Source organism: Lissotriton vulgaris, chromosome 5 (genome assembly GCF_964263255.1).
Source record: "Lissotriton vulgaris chromosome 5, aLisVul1.2, whole genome shotgun sequence".
Taxonomy (NCBI): Eukaryota; Metazoa; Chordata; class Amphibia; order Caudata; family Salamandridae; genus Lissotriton; species Lissotriton vulgaris.
Window position 1 is genome coordinate 1,858,470,824 of NC_141693.1, and position 19,731 is coordinate 1,858,490,554.

The 19,731-nt window shown below is 51.6% G+C and overlaps 1 protein-coding gene across 2 annotated transcripts in view; it reads right to left on the bottom strand.

The window, feature by feature from the left end:
* The window catches only part of MED1 (mediator complex subunit 1), a 459,486-nt gene that overhangs the window by 305,467 nt on the left and 134,288 nt on the right, over positions 1–19,731 (bottom strand). For both annotated transcript variants that reach the window (XM_086924345.1, XM_086924344.1), the window contains 2 exons: positions 17,458–17,531; positions 15,575–15,664 (listed from right to left, as the gene is read on the bottom strand). In XM_086924345.1, the coding sequence (XP_086780471.1) occupies positions 15,575–15,664; positions 17,458–17,531 (164 nt within the window). The remainder of the gene's footprint in view (positions 1–15,574; positions 15,665–17,457; positions 17,532–19,731) is intronic.

Below are 19,731 nucleotides of genomic sequence, written 5' to 3' on the forward strand. Positions count from 1 at the left end.
GCAGCCGCGCAGCCACGACCGACGGCAGAGAGCCAATCTCGGGATCAGCTGCCACCAGCCTCCAGATGCGGGCTTCCGGCTGCTCCTCACTGGTTCCGGCAGATCGTGGGAGGGTTGGAGGGGGCTATTTTACCATCAGCAACCAGGATAACTAAAGGATTAGGTTTGAGACCACGGAGCTCGCCTAAGAACGAATATGCTACTTACCAGTATGCATCTGTTCTTGGCATGTAGGGCTGCTGATATTCATATCTGTGCATAGATCGCCGCCTAGTGTTGGGTCCGGATGATCGCACATTGTTGTCCTGGAAGAGTCTTCAAAGTATCACGAGATAGGTGGCTCCTCCCCTAGACTACAGTGTGCATCGGCATCGACTCCATCCTCAGATTGTTTTTAGCCATTGTGGCCAAGATGGAGTGAAACTATGTGAATGATGACCATGCTAGAAGTATGTGTGAATGCTGCAGCCGCTACAGGCGCCGGGGAGGAGGGCGGGCGATATGAATGTCAGCAGCCCTACATGCCAAGAACAGATGCATACTGGTAAGTAGCATATTCGGTTCGAGGCATGTGGGCTGCTGAATTCTGTGCATAGAATACATAGCAGTCCCTCCATTAACGGCGGCCGCCTGTGCCAGCCGCAGCAGTCTGAAAAAGTGTTTTGAGAACAGCCTGCCCTACAGCTGCCTGCTGTTTGGAGTGCACATCAACACAGTAGTGTTTTGTAAATGTGTGTGTGGTAGACCATGTGGCTGCTCTACATATGTCTTCCAAAGGAATATTTCCAAGGAAAGCCATGGAGGCCCCCAACTTTTGGGTGGAGTGGGCCCGCGGTGGAATGGTGAGAGTGCGCTTGGCTTTCTGACAGCAGATCTGAATACATTTAACGATCCACCTGGCTATACCAGCCTTGGAAATGGGGTTACCTTTGTGTTGTGGCGCAAAGGCAACAAATAGTTGTTTAGTCTTCCGAAAATCTTTGGTCCTATTAATGTAGTACATTAGTGCCATCTTGACGTCAAGTGTGTGGAGCATCCTCTCCGCAAGTGACTCTGGATTTTGGAAGAACACAGGTAGTTCTATAGTCTGGTTGATATGGAACTGAGAAACCACCTTAGGAAGGTATTTAGGGTTAGTGCGAAGCACCACCCTGTTGGAATGAATCTGAATAAATGGCTCTTGGATAGTTAGTGCCTGGAGTTCACTAACTCGTCGTAGCGACGTAATCGCTATAAGGAAAGCCACTTTCCATGTCAAGAACTGAATCTCGCAGGAATGCAGTGGTTCGAAAGGGGGACCCATCAACCTTGGTGAGGACCACGTTTAGGTTCCACTCGGGAGCTGGTGGCGTCCGCGGAGGAATGACTTGTTTGAGTACTTCCAGAAAGGCTTTAATGGCAGGCACCCTGAAAAGTGAGAGGTGCTGTCTGTTTTGGAGATAAGCAGCTATTGCGGATAAATGTATACGAATGGAAGCATAGGCCAGATTACATTTGTAGAGATGTAAGAGATAACAAATGATGTTCTGAATAGATGCATCAAGCAGGTTAATGTTGTGGTCTGCACAATAAATGACAAACCGCTTCCATTTCGCCGCATAGCATGCTCTGGTGGTGGGCTTTCTTGCCTCCCGGATTATGTCCATACAGTCATGCTGAATGTCGCCATGGTTATGCGTCAAAAGCCTGGTTGTGAGGCGCAGCCTTTGATGCGGTACCACGGACAGTTCCAGAAACGTGGTGTACCATGGTTGGCGAGGCCACGTCGGAGCAACCAGGATGAGAGTCATCGAGTGCTGCTTCAGCTTGCGTGCCACCAGCAGTATTAGAGATGCTGGGGGAAAAGCGTACGCAAATTTGCCTGACCAGTTCATCCATATCGCATTGCCCTGCGACTGTGGGGGTGGGAACCTGGCGGCAAAGTTTGGGCATTTGGCTTTTTCCTTTGTGGCGAACAGGTCTATCTCTCGATGACCCCACCGTAGGAAGTACGGGTGGAGTACTGATGGATGTATCTCCCACTCGTGCATCTGGTGGATGTACCTGCTGAGCAGGTCCGCCATCTGATTGTCCTTGCCTGGGAGGTGTTCTGCCATGAGGAAGATGTTCCTTTGAATGGCCCACTTCCACATGCTCTGAGCCAGATGAGACAACTGTGGAGTTTGTGTTCCTCCCTGTTTCTGAATGTAGTACATGGCCGTCATGTTGTCCATCCGGAACACGACGACCTTGTTGCACAGATGTACTTTGAAAGCTTTCATTGCCATGAAGATAGCCATCAGTTCTAGAACATTGATGTGCATCTTCCTTTGCTGTGGTGTCCATAGTCCCTGCACAGTGTAGTGGAGTACATGAGCTCCCCAACCCTGGACAGAAGCGTCCGTCGTCAGAATGATCTGTGGCAAAGGCTTCTGGAACGGTCGTCCCTTGCAAGGGTTTTGTGGATTCCACCAATGCAGAGAGTTGTATGCACGACCGGTCACCAACACTAGGTCTTTCAACTGTCCGTGAGCCTGAGTCCACTGAGGTGCTAAGCACTCCTGACGCGGACGCATATGTAGCCTCGCGTGCGGGACTATGGAGATGCAGGAGGCCTTCATGCCTATCAACTGCATGAACACTCGCGCTGGAAGCGAGTGTTGAGGTCTGAATTTTTGTATCAGCGATTGAATGCTGCTGACCCTCACTGAATTTGGCTGTGCTGTGGCTGCCAGAGTATTTATAGTCGCACCCAGATACTGCCGTATGTGGGCGGGTTGCAGGTGGGACTTTGGGTAATTCAGTGAGAATCCCAGATCGTGAAGAAGGTGAATGGTGTGGGACATGTGGGCGGCACACTGCTGGGCTGACTTTGCCTGGATGAGCCAGTCGTCCAGATAAGGGTAGACGTGAATGTTTTGTCTCCTTAGGTGTGCCGCCACCGTCGCCAGGCACTTTATAAACACCCTGGGTGCCATGGTGACCCCGAAAGGCAAAACCTTGAACTGGTAATGTTGGTTTTGGATGGTGAACCGGAGGTATTTTTTGTGCGACGGATGCAGCGGAATGTAAAAATACGCATCCTTCAGATCTAAAGTTGCGAGAAAATCCCCCTGACTGAGCAACGGTAGGATTTGCTGCAGGGTCAGCATGTGAAAGTGCTCCGAGAGAATGTACTGATTGAGGGGTCTGAGGTGCAGTATGGGTCTGAGGGACCCGTCCTTTTTTGGTATCAAGAAGTACAGCGAGTAAACTCCTGTGCCTCTTTCTTCCACAGGCACAAGCTCTATTGCCCCTTTTTGCAGCAGGACGAGAACCTCCTGCTGCAATAAGTGCAAATGCTCGGCGGACATAGGACGGTGTCTTGGGGGTATGTTGGGTGGAGTGGATATTAACTCCAGACAATAACCGTACTGTATAAGCTGTGTGACCCACCTGTCTGTGGTGATGGACTTCCAGACTGGCAGGAACTGTTGAAGTCTCCCCCTAACAGGTGTTGCGTGGTCGGGGCAGTGACAAGGCGTCACTGTTTGTTAGTGGCGGAGGATCTGGAGTTGTTGTTTCCACGACCTCTGCCTTTGGCGCGGTTTCCACGATATCCACCTCGACTCTGTTTGGTGTATGTGGTCTGCGTGCCGCCTTTATAGTACTGTGTGGTTGGGAGAGCTGGCCTCTGGAAACACCTCTAGTGCTTGAGCAACGAAAAGAACCACCCCGGAACTGCTGGGACTGTAGAGCCCCCATGGACTTAGCAGTTTCAGTGTCCTTTTTGATTTTCTCCAAGGTGACCTCTGGGCCAAATAGATGATCAGGGTTTACTGTCTGATTGAGAATGGTGGTCTGCATTTCTGGCTTGAACCCGGAGATTCTGAGCCAGGCATGTCGTCTCAGCATGACACTAGTGTTAATAGCCCTGGCCGCAGTGTCTGCCGCGTCCAGTGCACATTTAATAGAAGCATTTGATATGAGCTTCCCCTCTTGGATGAGCATCTCAGCTGCCTCTTTGTATTCATCTGGCAGCTGCTGCAACAGGGTCTCAAGTGTGTCGTAATGTGCCCTGTCATACCTGGCCAGAAGTGCCTGTGTGTTTGAAATGCGCCAGATATTGGCTGCATGAGCTGCCACCCTTTTCCCTGATGCCTCAAACACCTTAGAATCCTTATCTGGGGGAGGAGCATCACCCGTTGTTTGTGAATTAGCCCTCTTCAGGGCATTAGAAACAACAAGAGAGTCCGAAGGCAAGTGTCCCTTGATGTAAGTAGGGTCTCCAGGCGGCGGTTTATACTTCTTTTCAATTCTGGGGTTTATCACCCTGGCTCTTGTAGGCTCCTTAAAGATTTCCCCAGCATGCTTCAAGACACCCTTCAACATAGGCAGAGTCTTGACAGTCCTCTCTGAGACGGAAAAGGTGTCAAAAAGAAAGTCCACTTCAATGGGGTCAGCATGGAGCTGGACGTCATGATTCTTCGCTGCCCTTTCAATGAGGGCATTAAACGCAGCCGAACCCTCAGTAGGCGACGTTTTTACAGCATAGAGTTGAGTGTCTGGGGTAGAGTGAGGATCACCTGGGTCAGCAGCAGGTGCCCAGGGTTCATTGGTATCATCTGGCTCAGTGTACACAGGATAGCGGTATTCATCAACATCACCTTCCCCAGTGTCCACATCTGAATAAGTGGGCGAGACATCATGGCCTCGTGGAGAAATTGGTTCCACAAGAACAGGTGTCGAAGTAGAATCCTTTTTCTCCTTCAGTGGAATTTTATAGGACTCCATTGGCTGTTCCGGGGCGATTTTCCGCTTATAAAGGGAAAGTCTGCCTGTTTCGGCATCGATAAATTGTTCCTGTTGCTCTTCCAACAAGGATTGTCGATGCTTTAAGACCAGGACCACTGTTGTCGACTTCGGCACCGAGGACACCTTCTCGGGCACGTTGGTGGCCATTTTAGTGGCGAAAGCCTTCGGCGCCACTTTCGGCGGCAGCGTGAAGTGAATGGGCGTTGACGCCTTCTGAGGTTTATCGACAGGCTTCGAAGGTGGAGGATCTTTAGGCCCGACACTCGAGGCCTTGTCTTTGATGCGCTTCAGGGAGTCTGCCACTTGCTTGGAGAATGCGGCGGACGGCTGCGCCGACTCGACGGAATCCTTCGAGGCACCACTAGACGTGGACTCGTGGGTCGGTCCGCTCTTGGCCTTGTCTTGTCGACGCGGAGTCTCGAGAACCTTGGGATCACTGAGCACCTTGTCGGTGTCGACCGTCTTCGGCGCCGATTTGTTCGGCTCGACTGCCTTGACCTTTGTCTTCGGCGTGCTAGACTTCGTCTTGACGCCCTTGAGCTGTTTCTTTGGGTCGATAACGCCCTTCTGCTTTGTCGGTGCCGACAGGTCCGAGGACTTTGAGCCGACCAAAGCAATACGCACTTTTGGTTTTGATGGAGGCATCAGTGCTTGCACTTGCGTCGAGACCGGTGTTTTCACTTTCAGTTTCGATTTTGCAGGGTGCGGCTCCTTAGCAATGTCCGAATCCGAGCCCGAAGGCGGGGCCTTAGAACTTATTGGAAGATCTTGGGTAAGGCCTAGTGGCGATCCCTCGACCTGAGCCTTCTGAAGCGTTTCGGCCCCAATGTCTGCTTGAGTTAGCTCCTCGGTGGAGCTATCTTCCTACCTCATCGACGACTTCTTTCGCGTCGAGCATTTCAACATCCACGTCTTAGTTGGAGTCTACCTCCGATGCGGGATTCGACAGGTTCTCACGAACCTCCCGGTCAGCTCCCTCATCATCCCCGGCATCGAATATGTCCACAGGCGCTGGTGCAGTCTGCTGGGCCTCCTGGCGCGCAGCGCGACGATGCAGAAGAGTCTTCTTGGATCGAAAACGGGAACAAGCCATGCAGCTGGCTTCATCATGATCCGGCGACAGACACTTGTTGCACACCGGGTGGACGTCGATGTGGGGATGCTTTGAGTTGCACACGGGACATCTCTTGAACGGACTCCGTTCCATGATGGTTCGTCGATAAGGCCTCTGGCATCGACTGGGCCTTCAGCGTCGAAAAGCACTTCTGGAAATCCGGCTCAGAACAGAGCTGGAAGAATCAGGCACCGAACGCAAGACTATACCGACGAAAACCTAAAGGCCTTTTGGCATTAAGAAAGTTTTATATCGATTCCGACTAGAGTGAACCAATATACATCCGAACCCAATGGCGGGAAAAACAATCTGAGGATGGAGTCGATGCCCATGCGCACTGTAGTCCAGGGGAGGAGGTGATACTTCGAAGACTCTTCCAGGACAACAATGTGCGATCATTCGGACCAAACACTAGGCGGCGATCTATGCACAGGTATGAATTCAGCAACCCACATGCCTCGAACGCATCCGCCATGTCGGACCTCTTGGCCACGCCCTTAGTTAAGTATGTTTTGTATTTGAAAATAAATTTCACTACCAAAAATCGACACTTGGAAACTTTTTTCACACTGTCCAATGTTATTCTATGGGGAAATCAATATTGCGGTTAAACAGGTAAGTATCGAACTTACAATTTTAGTCTTTGGAGGCAAAACCCAGCAAGGGCCAGGGGTCTGGCAAGTACCAAAACTGTACCGCTAGCAGCACAGGGACGGTGCAGTAGTCAAAATCTGAGTTTGACCCAATGCTTTCCAATGGAGACAGGGGGGTGCCAGGAGCCACACTGCTTGCAGGAGCCAACTTTTGGGGGTTAGGATAAGAACGGGGGGCTACAAAGTAGCACCAAACATATCCCACCAGCAGCACAGGGGTGGCCAGGTGCAGGGTGAAAATTCAACACTGAGCTGCTTCTCAATTAGGTTTTTCTTGATGGTAAAGAGGCTGCAGGCATGGCAGTGGAGGTTGCAGGAGGAAGACGAACAACAGCAGAGGTAAGTTGGTATGTAGGGGGTCATAGGGGCACCATCTGTTCAGCTCAGCAAGGTCCAGGGGCTTTGGGTGCAGGGGTGCCTTTGGCCGTCGTAGTCTTCTTACAAGAGTCGGACGCAGTCAGGGGGGAGCATCTGGATTCACACTGCAGGCGCTGTCGTAGAGGGCAGGACACAAGGTCAGGATCGCAGGAGTGACTTCATTGCGCAGATGAGCCCCTCACATTTGAGCCGTGGGCATCGGGTGCAGAGTGGGCCAGGGACGCGGATCTGCCTGGCTCCGTAATCTTTGGAGTACGTTTCTTCTGGACAGGTCAGCTGTCCTCAGGAGATTGGAGTCTTTATTGAAGGCAACAGTCCTCCCAGGGGTTTTGGAGGTTGTTGTTGCAAGATAGGTCGCAGGGCAGCCGAGGTCCTTGGACTGTAGCTTCCCTTGGTGCAGGTCAGGACTAATTTCCTGACTGAGATGCTTAAACGTGGGACTTCCACTTCCAAATTCCTGTTGCCCTTTAATTTGGCACACACAGATGTTCTTCTAGGAATATGGCCCAAATCAGCACAGCGGCTCCTGTGAATAGGACGATTGCACGCTGCCAACGCCCAGCTCTGGGCGACCCACATTTCTTCAGCTAGCACCCCACCCCACAGAGTTTGGTAGGGCAGGCCTCTACATCCCAAGGCGCATTCCCTTACGCCCCTCCGGATAGGGAATCCAAGAGGTTGGATTAATTTGCGAAGACGTTTTCTTCCTCCAGCCTGGCATTGCGGTCGTTGAATACCGCATGCTTATTGGGCTGTTTCGCCCATTCCCTTTGGGAGGCGGATGCGCAATCGCTGCCACAAGTCCCGGAGGAGGACCGGCTTGTGCTCTTCCAAGCTGCCAAGGATGGGAGAGATGCAGCAAAATTCACCGTACGGTGTGGCCTAGATACCACCGATTCGCTGTGCGGATCGATCTCAAGGACTGTGGCCTTGAGGCGCCATGCCTGGCTTCGAACAAATGGCTACTCGGGCGATGTCCAAGCCAATTTGATGGACATCCACTTTGATGGAACCTGCCTTTTTGGGGAAAAGGCAGACTGGGCCCTGGCCAAGTTTAAGGACTCTCGAGCTACAGCGAGATCCTCCTCCCCCGTGGCCAGTCTTCCTTTCACTGCAATGGAAGGGGCTTCCAGCAGTACTAGCCTTATCCCAGCCACCGTCCCGCACACACTAACGAACAAGTTACTTACCTTCGGTAACGATATATCTGTAAGAAACATTAGTTAGTGTTAGATTCCTTACCTTAGAATATCCCCAGGCGTCAGTCTGGATCCGGAAACTTTTGCGTAGCAGTACCCCTGCGCGTCGGTAGGCGTCGTCTGCAGGCGTCCCCTGCGGCTCCGCGTCCGTCGTCGGCGTCGTGATGACGTCGCTGGAGTACATAGACGCCGCCTCCGCGCGCTGACGTCAGTTCTTTGCACACAGCTTTTCCGCGCCAGGAGACGCAGAGCCATGAGAGAACCAACACTGGTGCCATGTAAAAACTAGGGCCCTGAAAGGGATGACCTTAACCCTAGGTATCAGTTCGCAGAACGGGGAGGATGGGTGGGTTCGGTAAGGAATCTAACACTAACTAATGTTTCTTACAGATATATCGTTACCGAAGGTAAGTAACTTGTTCATCTGAAAGAAACACGTTAGTGTTAGATTCCTTACCTTAGAATACATACCCCAGCAATACCAACCCCGGTGGTGGGTCTGCGAACCAATACAAAACTACACCAGAAAGTCCTGGAGGACAGAACGGCCAAAGAAGCCATCCCTCCGGACTTGACTGTCCAGGCAGTAGTGCCTCGCAAAGGTGTGCAGCGAGGCCCACGTAGCCGCCTGGCAAATGTCCTGCAAGGGGACTCCCCGGCCCAGGGCAGTAGTAGCCGCCGTGGCCCGAGTGGAATGGGCCCTCAGCCCAACAGGAGGCTCCTTCCGAGCCAAAGAGTAGCACGCTTTGATGCAGAGGACGACCCATCGAGAGATGGTTCGTTTACAAACCGCCCGTCCCTTCTTCGCACCCACGTAGCCAACAAACAGTTGGTCATCCACCCGGAACTGGCGTGTGCGATCCATGTAAAATGAAAGCGCACGTTTTGGGTCCAGACGATGGAGCCGCTCTTCATCCTTTGAAGGATGCGGAGGCGGGAAGAAGGAAGGGAGGGTGATGGACTGCCCGATGTGAAAGGCCGAAACAACCTTGGGCAGGAAAGAAGGTCTAGTCCTCAGAACCACCTTGTCAGGATGAATGGACAGGAAAGGAGGTTGGACAGAAAGAGCCTGGAGCTCACTCACCCTCCTGGCAGAGGTGATGGCAACCAGGAAAGCCGTCTTTAAAGTCAGGAGACGGAGAGGGCAAGAATGAAGGGGCTCAAAGGGAGCACACATCAGGAAAGTTAGAACCAGGTTCAAATCCCACTGAGGCATCACAAACGGAACAGGTGGAAACATGTGAGTGATGCCTTTCAAGAATCGAGTTACAATCGGGGATTTGAACAAAGAAGGCTGATCAGGAAGCCTCAAAAAGGCTGAAAGGGCAGAAAGGTAGCCCTTGATAGTGCCCAGAGCAGAGCCCTGCTGGGCAAGAGAAAGAAGAAACAGAAGAACCTCCGAAAGAGGGGCAGAAAGAGGGTCCACAGCCTTTGCTGTGCACCATGCCACAAATCTGTTCCACCGACAGGCGTATACCGACTTAGTGGAGGGACGCCTGGCTGCCAGAATAACATCACAGACTTCAGGAGGCAAGTCAAATGGCCTCAACTGCCGCCGCTCAATCTCCAAGCATGGAGGTGGAGACTGGACAGGTTCGGGTGGAGGACCGTCCCCTGCTGCTGCGACAGAAGGTCCTCCTGAAGGGGCAGGCGGATCGGGGGACCGACTGACATGCTGAGTAGCTCGGGATACCAGTACCTTCGAGCCCAGTCCGGAGCCACAAGGATAACTTGGGCCCGGTCGCGCCTGATCTTCTTCAGCACTCTGGGCAGAAGTGGTATAGGCGGAAAGGCGTATAACAGACCGCAACTCCACTCGCGCCGAAAGGCGTCGCCGTGCGAGTGCCGTCTTGGAAACTCCAACGCGCAGAACTGATGACATTGCGCGTTCTCTTCTGTGGCGAATAGATCTAACCAAGGCTCTCCCCATTGCAGAAAGATGCCTTGCGCCACGTCCGAGTTCAGACGCCATTCGTGATCCATCGAGCACCGACGGCTGAGTTCGTCCGCCCTGGCGTTCAGAGAACCTGCCAGGTGTTGAACCGTCAGAGTCACGCCCTGACGTTCCAGCCATTGCCAGAGCCTCCTGGCAAAGGGTCCACGACCCCACTCCGCCCTGTTTGTTGCAGTACCACATGGCGGTGGTGTTGTCGGTGAACACCTGCACTACACTCCCGTTGACAAAGGGGAGGAATGCCTTCAGTGCCAGACGAATCGCCCGCAGCTCCAACAGATTGATATGGAGCCGGGACTCCGCCGGAGACCAGATGCCTCTGATCTCTGCCTCTCCCAAGTGGCCACCCCAGCCCTGGAGGGACGCGTCCGTCACGACAACGTGCTCCGGTTGGGGAAGGGAGAGGGACTTGCCCCTGACCCAATCGCGGTCCGTAAGCCACCACTGCAGTTGTCTCGCAGTGCCCTCCGAGATCAAGACGTGGTCGGACAAGTTGCCCTGATGCTGGGCCCACTGAAACTTCAGGTCCCACTGCAGAGCCCGCATCCGCCACCGGGCGTGATGCACCAGAAGGATGCAGGAAGCCATCAGTCCCAGCAGCCGCAGCGTCAACCTGACCGAGACTCGGGATAGCGGCTGAAAGATGGGAATCAAAGCCTGAATATCCCGAACCCGCCGTTCCGGAGGATAAACCCGAAACTGCGCCGAGTCCAGAACCGCTCCGATGAAAAGGAGCTTTTGAGAGGGACACAGGTGTGATTTCGGCACGTTGATGGAGAACCCCAGGTCGTGCAAGAGGTCTGCCGTCATCTGAAGGTGGTGGACGACTGTTTGGGGCGAGCCCGCCTGCAACAACCAATCGTCTAGGTAGGGGAAGACTGAAACCCCCAACCTGCGCAGATGGGCTGCGACCACCGCCATCACCTTTGTGAACACCCGTGGGGCGCTGGTAAGGCCGAAGGGGAGCACGATAAACTGAAAGTGCTCCAGGCCTACCGTGAACCGCAGGTAACGCCGGTGGGCCGGCAGGACGGGGATGTGAAAATAGGCGTCCTGCAAGTCCAACGCTACCATCCAGTCTTGTGGGTCTAGAGCAGCCAAGACCTGAGCTAACGTCAACATCTTGAACTTCTCCTTCCTGAGGAAGCCGTTGACGTTCCTTAGATCCAAGATAGGACGTAGGCCCCCCTTGTCCTTCTTGGGCACCAGAAAGTAGTGGGAATAGCAACCACGCCCTACTTCTGGCCCAGGAACGCGCTCGATGGCCCCCTTGGCCAAGAGGGCCGTAACTTCCTCCTGCAGAAGTGTCAAGTGGTCCCCCGACACACGGTGGTTCTGCGGTGGCATGGCTGGAGGAGAGGTCTCGAAGGGGAGGGAGTAGCCCCTTCGGACGATTTGCAGCACCCACCTGTCCGAAGTGATCGTGCGCCAGTGAGCGTGGTGATGGCGAACCCTGCCACCCACTGGCGTCACATGGGGCCGAAAGCACGGACTAGGAGGATTTTGGGGTAGATGCTGCTGGGGAAGGTGTGGTCTGACCCCGCCGTTGTCCCCGACCGCCACCACGGCGGTTTCCACGGCCGCCACCGCGTTGGAAGGATTGTTGCGGCGTGTGGCTGGCAGCACGTGTGGGGGCACCCCTTCCTTGGCCACGAAAGGGACGAAACAAACCCGTTTGCTGACGCTGGGTCGAGAGACCCAAGGACTTGGCCGTGACCCTGGAGTCCTTGAAGCGTTCCAGCGCGTGGTCCGCCTTGTCACCGAACAGGTGACAGCCATCAAACGGCATGTCCATCAAAGTATTCTGGACATCAGCCGAAAAATTGGCGGATCTCAGCCAGGCGTGGCGACGAATCGCCACCGTCGTTGACATAGCTCTGCCCAGCGAGTCGGTCGTATCAAGACCACACCGTATTGAATATTTCGCTGCATCCCGGCCTTCAGCCACAGCTTGACCGAGTTTTGCCCGCACCTCCATGGGGCATTCTGGCAGCAGTTCCGCGACCGTATCCCACACAGAGTGGGTGTAGCGGCCCAAGAGGCAAGCGGTGTTGCAAGACCGCAGGCCCAAACTAATGGACCTTTTTGCCAAACTGGTCATACCTCTTGGATTCCCGGTCGGGCGGGGCCGACGGGAATGCGGACTGGGAGGTCGAGGCCTGGATCACCAGACTCTCAGGAGTGGGGTGGGTAGACAGGTACTTGGGGTCGTCCGGACAAGGACGGTGGCGTCTGGCCACGTTCCGATCAACAGGCGCACCTGAAGCGGGCCTGGACCACGTGCCCAACAGAACGTCTGATAAGGCTTCATTAAACGGCAGCAGTGGCTCCTGTGGGCATGACTGCGGTTTGAAGACCTCGGTGAGGATGTTAGGCCTCACGGCCGCGACGGGGAGCTCAAGGTGTAAGGCCTTGGCAGCCCTCATCAGCACCACAGAATAGGCAGCTCCCTCCACCGATGCCACGGAAGGAGGAGAGATCAAACCAGGGTTAGGAGAGTCGTCCAAACCACTGGCATCCCCCAAGTCACCTGTCCAGTCCGGGTCATACTGGCACTCGCGTGACAGAGGGTCCTCGGACCCCTCCCAACCTTCACCGTACTCCTCATCCTCTCCGTATTCGGAGTCAATGATGAAGACCGGCTCCTCAGGGTTCATGGGCCCCATCGGCGCCGGGACCGGCGTCGAGCGACGCCCGTCCGGCGCCGCGTCCGGCGTCGGAGAAGGTAAGGGGACGGCGCCGCCCGGAGCCGGCGCCGGAACCCCACCGCCGGCCGGAGCCGGCACTGGAGAACCGGCGCCGCGCGGGGTCGGCGTCGGGGGTAACCCCGATGGCAACGGCGCCGGGGAGGCCGGAAGACCAGCCGGCGCCGATCCCGAAGGTCCTTGCGGCGCCGGGGTCGGAGCCGTCGGCGGCGCCGGAGCACCCGACGGCGCCGAGGCAGGGACACCCGAACCGCCAGGGCCCCCAGACGGTAGCACTGGGCCCGAAGGCACCGTAGGCCCCGTCGGAGAAGCGAGCGCCCTCATGGCCATGAGGAACGCCTCGATCTCCTCAGGCGTCGCGCCATGCCCAGGGACCGGAGGGTATGAGGCAGGCCGCGCCGGCGACTCTCGCGGAGCCGCGGGGTTGGGGGTCACCCGAGCCCCCGGCCGCATCGCGCGAGCGTCGGGGGGAGTCGGGGGTACGATGACGACGCCCCGACTTCTTGTGCTTCCTACCTGACGAGCCTGACGAGTGGTGTCGACTTCCGGAACGCTCGGCGCGGCTCCGCGACCGCTCCCTCGAACGCTCTCTCGACCTCCGGCCGGACCGGGACCGCTCCCGGTCCCGACGTGGGGCCGACACCCGGAGCTCCAGTAGCTTGCGGGACCGCTCCCGCCTAGCCTTGTTGGTGAGGGCCCGGCAGTCGACACAGGAGTCCACGTCGTGGTCGGGGCCCAGACACCGGAGACAGAGGCGGTGATGATCCGTGACCGACATTGTGCGCTCACAGTCATCGCAATTCTTGAACCCAGGCATCCTATCAGGCACAATAAGAGAAAAAACAATCGAAAAACTTGGTCAAAGACCGGAGTACTGCTCTTCAGATCTGCGTCCACTGGCGTGGAAAAAAGAAGAACTGACGTCAGCGCGCGGAGGCGGCGTCTATGTACTCCAGCGACGTCATCACGGCGCACGACGCCGACGACGGACGCGGAGCCGCAGGGGACGCCTGCAGACGACGCCTACCGACGCGCAGGGGTACTGCTACGCAAAAGTTTCCGGATCCAGACTGACGCCTGGGGATATTCTAAGGTAAGGAATCTAACACTAACGTGTTTCTTTCAGATCAAGCGGTACATGGACGAGGTGCCGCTCGGAATGGAGGCCAGAAGTCGCCGACCACACTGCCCCCAGCAGTCACTGCCTCCAAGAACTCCTTGGCTGATTCTGCAAGACAACACTACTTCAGTTTGTGGGAGAAATTGCAATCATCTCCCCCGCTGGAGGTCCATAACATCAGACAAGTGGGTCTTGCAGATAGTCCAGGATGGCTATTCTCTACCTTCTCTTTCTTCTCCTCCTCTGCCAAATCAGGAATGGCTGATGGAGGATCATTTAAAGTTGCTCCAAGAGGAAGTTACAGTTCTCTTGGCCAAGGGAGCTATAGAAAGGGTCCCATTTTCCAAAGTAGGCAGTGGCTGTTATTCCTGCTACTTACAGATTCCGAAGGAGATCAAGGGGTTATGGCTTATTTTGGATCTTTGGACCCTCAATCTCATCCTCAAGTAGGAAAATTCAAAATGCTAACTCTGGTTCAGGTCTTGTCTGCCCTAGACCAAGAAGACTGGATGGTAGCGTTGGACCTGCAGGACACGTATTTTCACATTCCCATCCTGCCAGGTCACAGGCGTTACCTACGGTTCAAGGTAGGCCATGAGCGCAGGCTCTCACCTACAGGGGGGTAAGAAATTAGACTGTGGTGGCAGGCTGGGAAATACCAGTCATTCCGCTCACTAGAGGTCTAACAGGTTTTCAGGGAGCACCTTTGAGGTGCCCTCTGGGTGCACATCGCAATAAATCTTATACTGGTATCAGTAAAGATTTATTAAGACAAGGTGTTTGTTACCGAACACCATTGCTTTCAGTGCAGCCATGACATAGCTAGGCAACTCGTAATGATCAGTGTCCAGTAAATGTCCTTAAGATAGCTGCCTGATCAATTGCAATATCTAGTAATAGAACTAGGCATCACAGAGGCCTATCTGCTCTTGCAGATGTGCCTTCCCATATAATGCACCCTGCCTTAGGGCTCCAAGGCTTGCTGTAGGGGTGACTTACAAATAGTGTACCTTGACATGGCACACATGCACAATTTCACGCATCCTGCAATGGCAGTCCGCATGCAGTTTTTGCGTGGGTCCAGGTGGGTGGCATAATACATGCTGCAGTCGCCATAGGGGCCCTTTTTTAGTACCCATGCCCCGAGTACAAGAGCTATAATTTATAAGATTTACAGGGGTGCTAAATCCATTCCCAACTGGGTTACAATTAGACATTTGCCTTATTTTAAGGTAAAGAGCACTGGCACTGGGAGCCTGGTTAGTAGGGACCCAGTGCATATTCAGTCAAGAAGCATCAATACTAGGGTAAAATGCAGGTGTGACCATGTCATAAAGGTCACTTTCTACACACATTATAAAATAACACATGCTCAAACCATTGACATATATATTCACAGTGATCTGATTCATATGGTTGGTGGTAATCTGATACATATTTTCACCAGTAACAGCATTTTGAATTGCATCAGTCTCATCAAGGGTGAGGTCATAAGCATTGCATATGGTGTGGAAGCTAATCAGAACTATCAAATTCTGTGGTTTTCGGTTTCAATTCTTAATTATAATTTTATAAATACACACTCTCACATACCCACACACACTAGACAAATAGAGAAACACAGAAGAGAAGGCTGAGTTAAGTTGCCATAGCAGTAAGACACCCCTCATCAACATACCGTTAGTTTCACTCAAGCTTAGGTTTGCTCCTGTGTCATCTTCAAATAAGTCGTATGGGGAAATGTAGTACTTTAGAGACATCAACTGACCTGTTAGAGGATAACATTGGTCATGATCACAGAGAAAAAGCAAGCACAGTACTTTGGCACACATCTAATCAAAAGAAACTAACTTACATGCACACACATCATGCACATCAGAGAGCGTATCAGCAAACTGGCACAGCTACAGCTGGAAGAGACACACATCATCAAAGACACCTCCCAAAACCTAGACTAGTACTCAGACATATGCTACACCAACACAGAAATACACCAAGAGACAAATCCACAATAGCATAGACACAAGTAAACTGCTATAGTAAATAGTAAAGAACCTAAACAGAGAATGAGATCCATGCATAGAACATAGCTGTAACACACAACTCTTTTTTAATCCCAAAAGAGACAAACCCTGTAGCTGTACCAATGCGAATGCCACACCACCAGCACTAATCTGGGAAAAACTAGGATTCAAAGCTATACAGACACAACAAACAATTGTACCACTAAAAATAACCACAGAAAACAGAGCAAAGACAGAACCAGATATAAAGAAAACACATTTCAACTCAAAGGCACATTCACCCAGCTATTTCAACTCCTAAGACAACAGACAACTGTGATGGAAAAAAGAACTAAGGCATCTACCAACCTATAATCTACATCAACAAGCACTGATTCATACATATAATCCAAAACCAATTCCAGGTAATATGGCAAACAACAGATTACTTTATTGAATAATAATCTGAAAAAGGAAAATGACTTTTTAACAAAGCCAATTATATTGTTTGTAAGATGGCCTAAAGCAGCCAGATGCTGCCCCCCCCCCCGCCCCCCATACCCCCTCCCAGTTATGGTAAGGAGTGGGAGGAGGAACAGAGGAATTGGGGGCAGGGAATAAAAACAAAACATTTGTATCACACCAGCTGAAAGTGCATCATGGTTAGTAGGCATTTGGGGAGTAAGGAAGGAGCAGAAGATGCAAGATAGGGAGTAAGAAATCTTTGAAGTAGAGATTGAGTAGGGGTATGAAACAAGGGTTGAGTATGGAAGCTTGGTTAGGAGTATTTAATAGTAGGATGAGAGGCAAAGAGTGAGAGAGACAAGGAAAAATATGTGTATTTGGTGGTAGATGTGGGGCCTGTTAAGACACGCCTGTTGAAGGAATACTGAGCCCAGGAAAAGCCAAGTGGAGCATGTTACTGACACCTTGTTTCCTTTAGTGTCTGCCTCTCATCATTCATTAATTTTCCAGCAGGGTCCACAAGCTGTAGAGAAAATCGAGCAGGGGAGCAGTAGACACAGTCCCATTATTGTTTTCCACCACTGGCACACCTTTAAAAACCATGATTTTAAGCCACTAAGATATAAACTCCTCCGCCCTACTAGATAGCTTCAATTATACAGCTGCTACTCAAGAGCAAATTAATCACTATAACGACTTAGTCATAAGTTACCAATCACCACAATGGTTCCATCATCACAAGTAACAGATATGCTGCCCAGAGCGATCAACTAAGACACTGACATACAAAGGATTCTAAAACATGCACAGACCTGCTCACAGAGAAATAATTAAATTGGTAAACTTCAGGTAAATGTCAGATTGAAACCCTACAGAATGGTGGAAATTGTACTTTTTCTCAGATTTGAGATTAGCTATTTCTTCACACCAGAGGTGAGAGCTAGTTAGAAAGTGCTAAGGTCTAACTGCCCTTCAACAGAGCTAACTTCAAACAACTGAACCATGCCTCCAGTGAGCTTCTAAAATATAAGGTAGCATGCCCTCCAATGGGTTTCAAGTGAGCTTCTGAACTGTGAGAAATAGGCATGTATACCTCCACTTCTCGGGGTCAGGAAGCCCACACTGCCATGTAGGATCTTCTCCAAAGTGCTTGCATTGGTAGCTTGCCTGCAAAAAAACAGATATTGGTTATTTTTATTTATTTACATTGTTTTATAGATTACTCTGAAAGACCCTCATATATAGGATACAAAAAAATCCTGTTATAGAACAGCTCAGGACCGACCTACTTGGATGACTGCAACTCACCCGGGTAATGCATTTTTAAAATGTATATAAAAATACATATTCATAACACTGTATCATATCCACATTGGTGGCCCTATGGATCTAAACTTTACATATTTATCTAGGTTTCCGATGCTGGCCTGCCTCTTACCTTTCTCCTTTGACTTGAAATGACAAGTGATTGTATTTTACTAGTAATACTAACAAAAGCAGGGATGTCACGTGGAGCTGTAGAACAAGTTACTTGCCTTCAGTAACGCCTTATCTGGTAGAAACTATCTAGCCACAGATTTTCCTTACTTTAGAATTATCTTTAGGCGTCAGACTGGGTCAAGAAATCTTTCATGAGGAGTACCCCTGCAAGACTGTATGTGGCATCACTAGCGCCTGCAGTGACCTGTGCGGGGCCTAAATGGGAGACACCCCAGCGTGCTGACACCAGTTTCTTTTCACGACTTTTCACCGCAGGAGCGCAAAGCCACGATGACCACTAATCACTGGTGTATAACACTAGAGCCCTGAAAGGGGAAAAACCCTATCCCTAGGAATCAGTTCGCAGAGCAGGGAGTATGGGTGGATAAGTTAGGAATCTCCAGCTAGTCTCTACCAGATAAAGCGTTACGGAAGGTAAGTAATTTGTTCATCTGATAGACATCTAGCAGCAGATTCCTTGCCTTAGAATAGACACCCACGTTTTAACACCCCAGAGTTGGGTCTGTGAAACTGTTTCACACTTAAAAGTCCTGCAGGACAGAGCAAGCAAAGTACATGTCCCAACAGACCTCACTGTCCAGGCAGGAGTGCTTGGTAAATGTGTATGGAGAAGCTTGTGTTGCTGCCTGGCAGATGTCCAGATCCGGAACTCTGTGTGATAACGCAGTGGTCACAGCCTAAGCTCTGGCGGAATGAGCATGGGAACCTTCAGTGGGTTGCTTCTTGGACAGTATGTAGCGGATTTTAATCAGAGCACGATGCATTGGGAGAGGGTCTGTTTCTGCACAGCCTTCCCCTTCTTTGCTCCTTCATAACCCACAAAGAGTTGGCTGTCTACCCGGAACTCTTTCATACGGTCAAAGTAGAATGATAATGCTCTTTTTTGGTTGATTAGGTGGAGCTGCTCCTCTTCCTTAGAGAGATATGGTGGAGCGTACAAGGTAGGCAGGGTTACAGTCCGGCCTACATGAATGGGAGTGACAACTCTTCTGCAGAAAGGAGTCTCTAGTGCGAAGAACAAGTTTGTCTGGTGTGAGAAAGTGTCTCTTTTGACATTGTTAGTTCCCAAACTTTTTTTGCTTGGAATAGGATGTGGCCTGTGTGCCAGGTCAACTGGCACTGCCTAAGGTGTAGGTAAGTCACCTCTCTAGCCGGCCTTAAAGAACTAAGGCAGGGTGCACTATATCAAAGGTGTGGGTATATCTGCACAAGCAGATATCCCCCTCCAATATTGAAGTCTATTCTTACAGATTATAAGCACCAGGGAAACCATAGAAAGTACATGGGCTGGAAACTGGACAACTCGCGTTCCCCAACAACATGATAACTTCTCTGAACCCAGGAGTGTTTGGTACCAATAAAACCACATTGATGCTAGTAGGGTATTTATTGAAACATGTAATCAGAGGGGTGAGGTGTCCCCTGAAAACATACCAACCCTGTTGTGGCCACTGATTGGCTTTAGACAGCCTGCCACCACCAGAAATGTTGCTAGAACCCTGGGTCAAGAGCCCCCGCTCTCTGGAACCAGAAACAAAGCACATCCTGGGCAGAGTTGTCACACCTCTTCCCCCAGGGTGGGCCAGTGATCGAAGGGGGAAGCTTTAAAGGCCTGTCGCCTTTGTAATGCAAGAAACAAGTTACTTACCTGTAACTTTAGTTCTCCAGTATTGGTAACTTTCATAGATTTCCATTGCTTGTATCATTCCTCGTCGTCGGAATGGGAGCCTCGGTAATTATTATATATATATATATATATATATATATATATATATATATATATATATATATATATATATATATATATATATATATATATATATATCTAGGTAAATGCACCCTAATAGGTGCAAAAAAGTAAAAATTA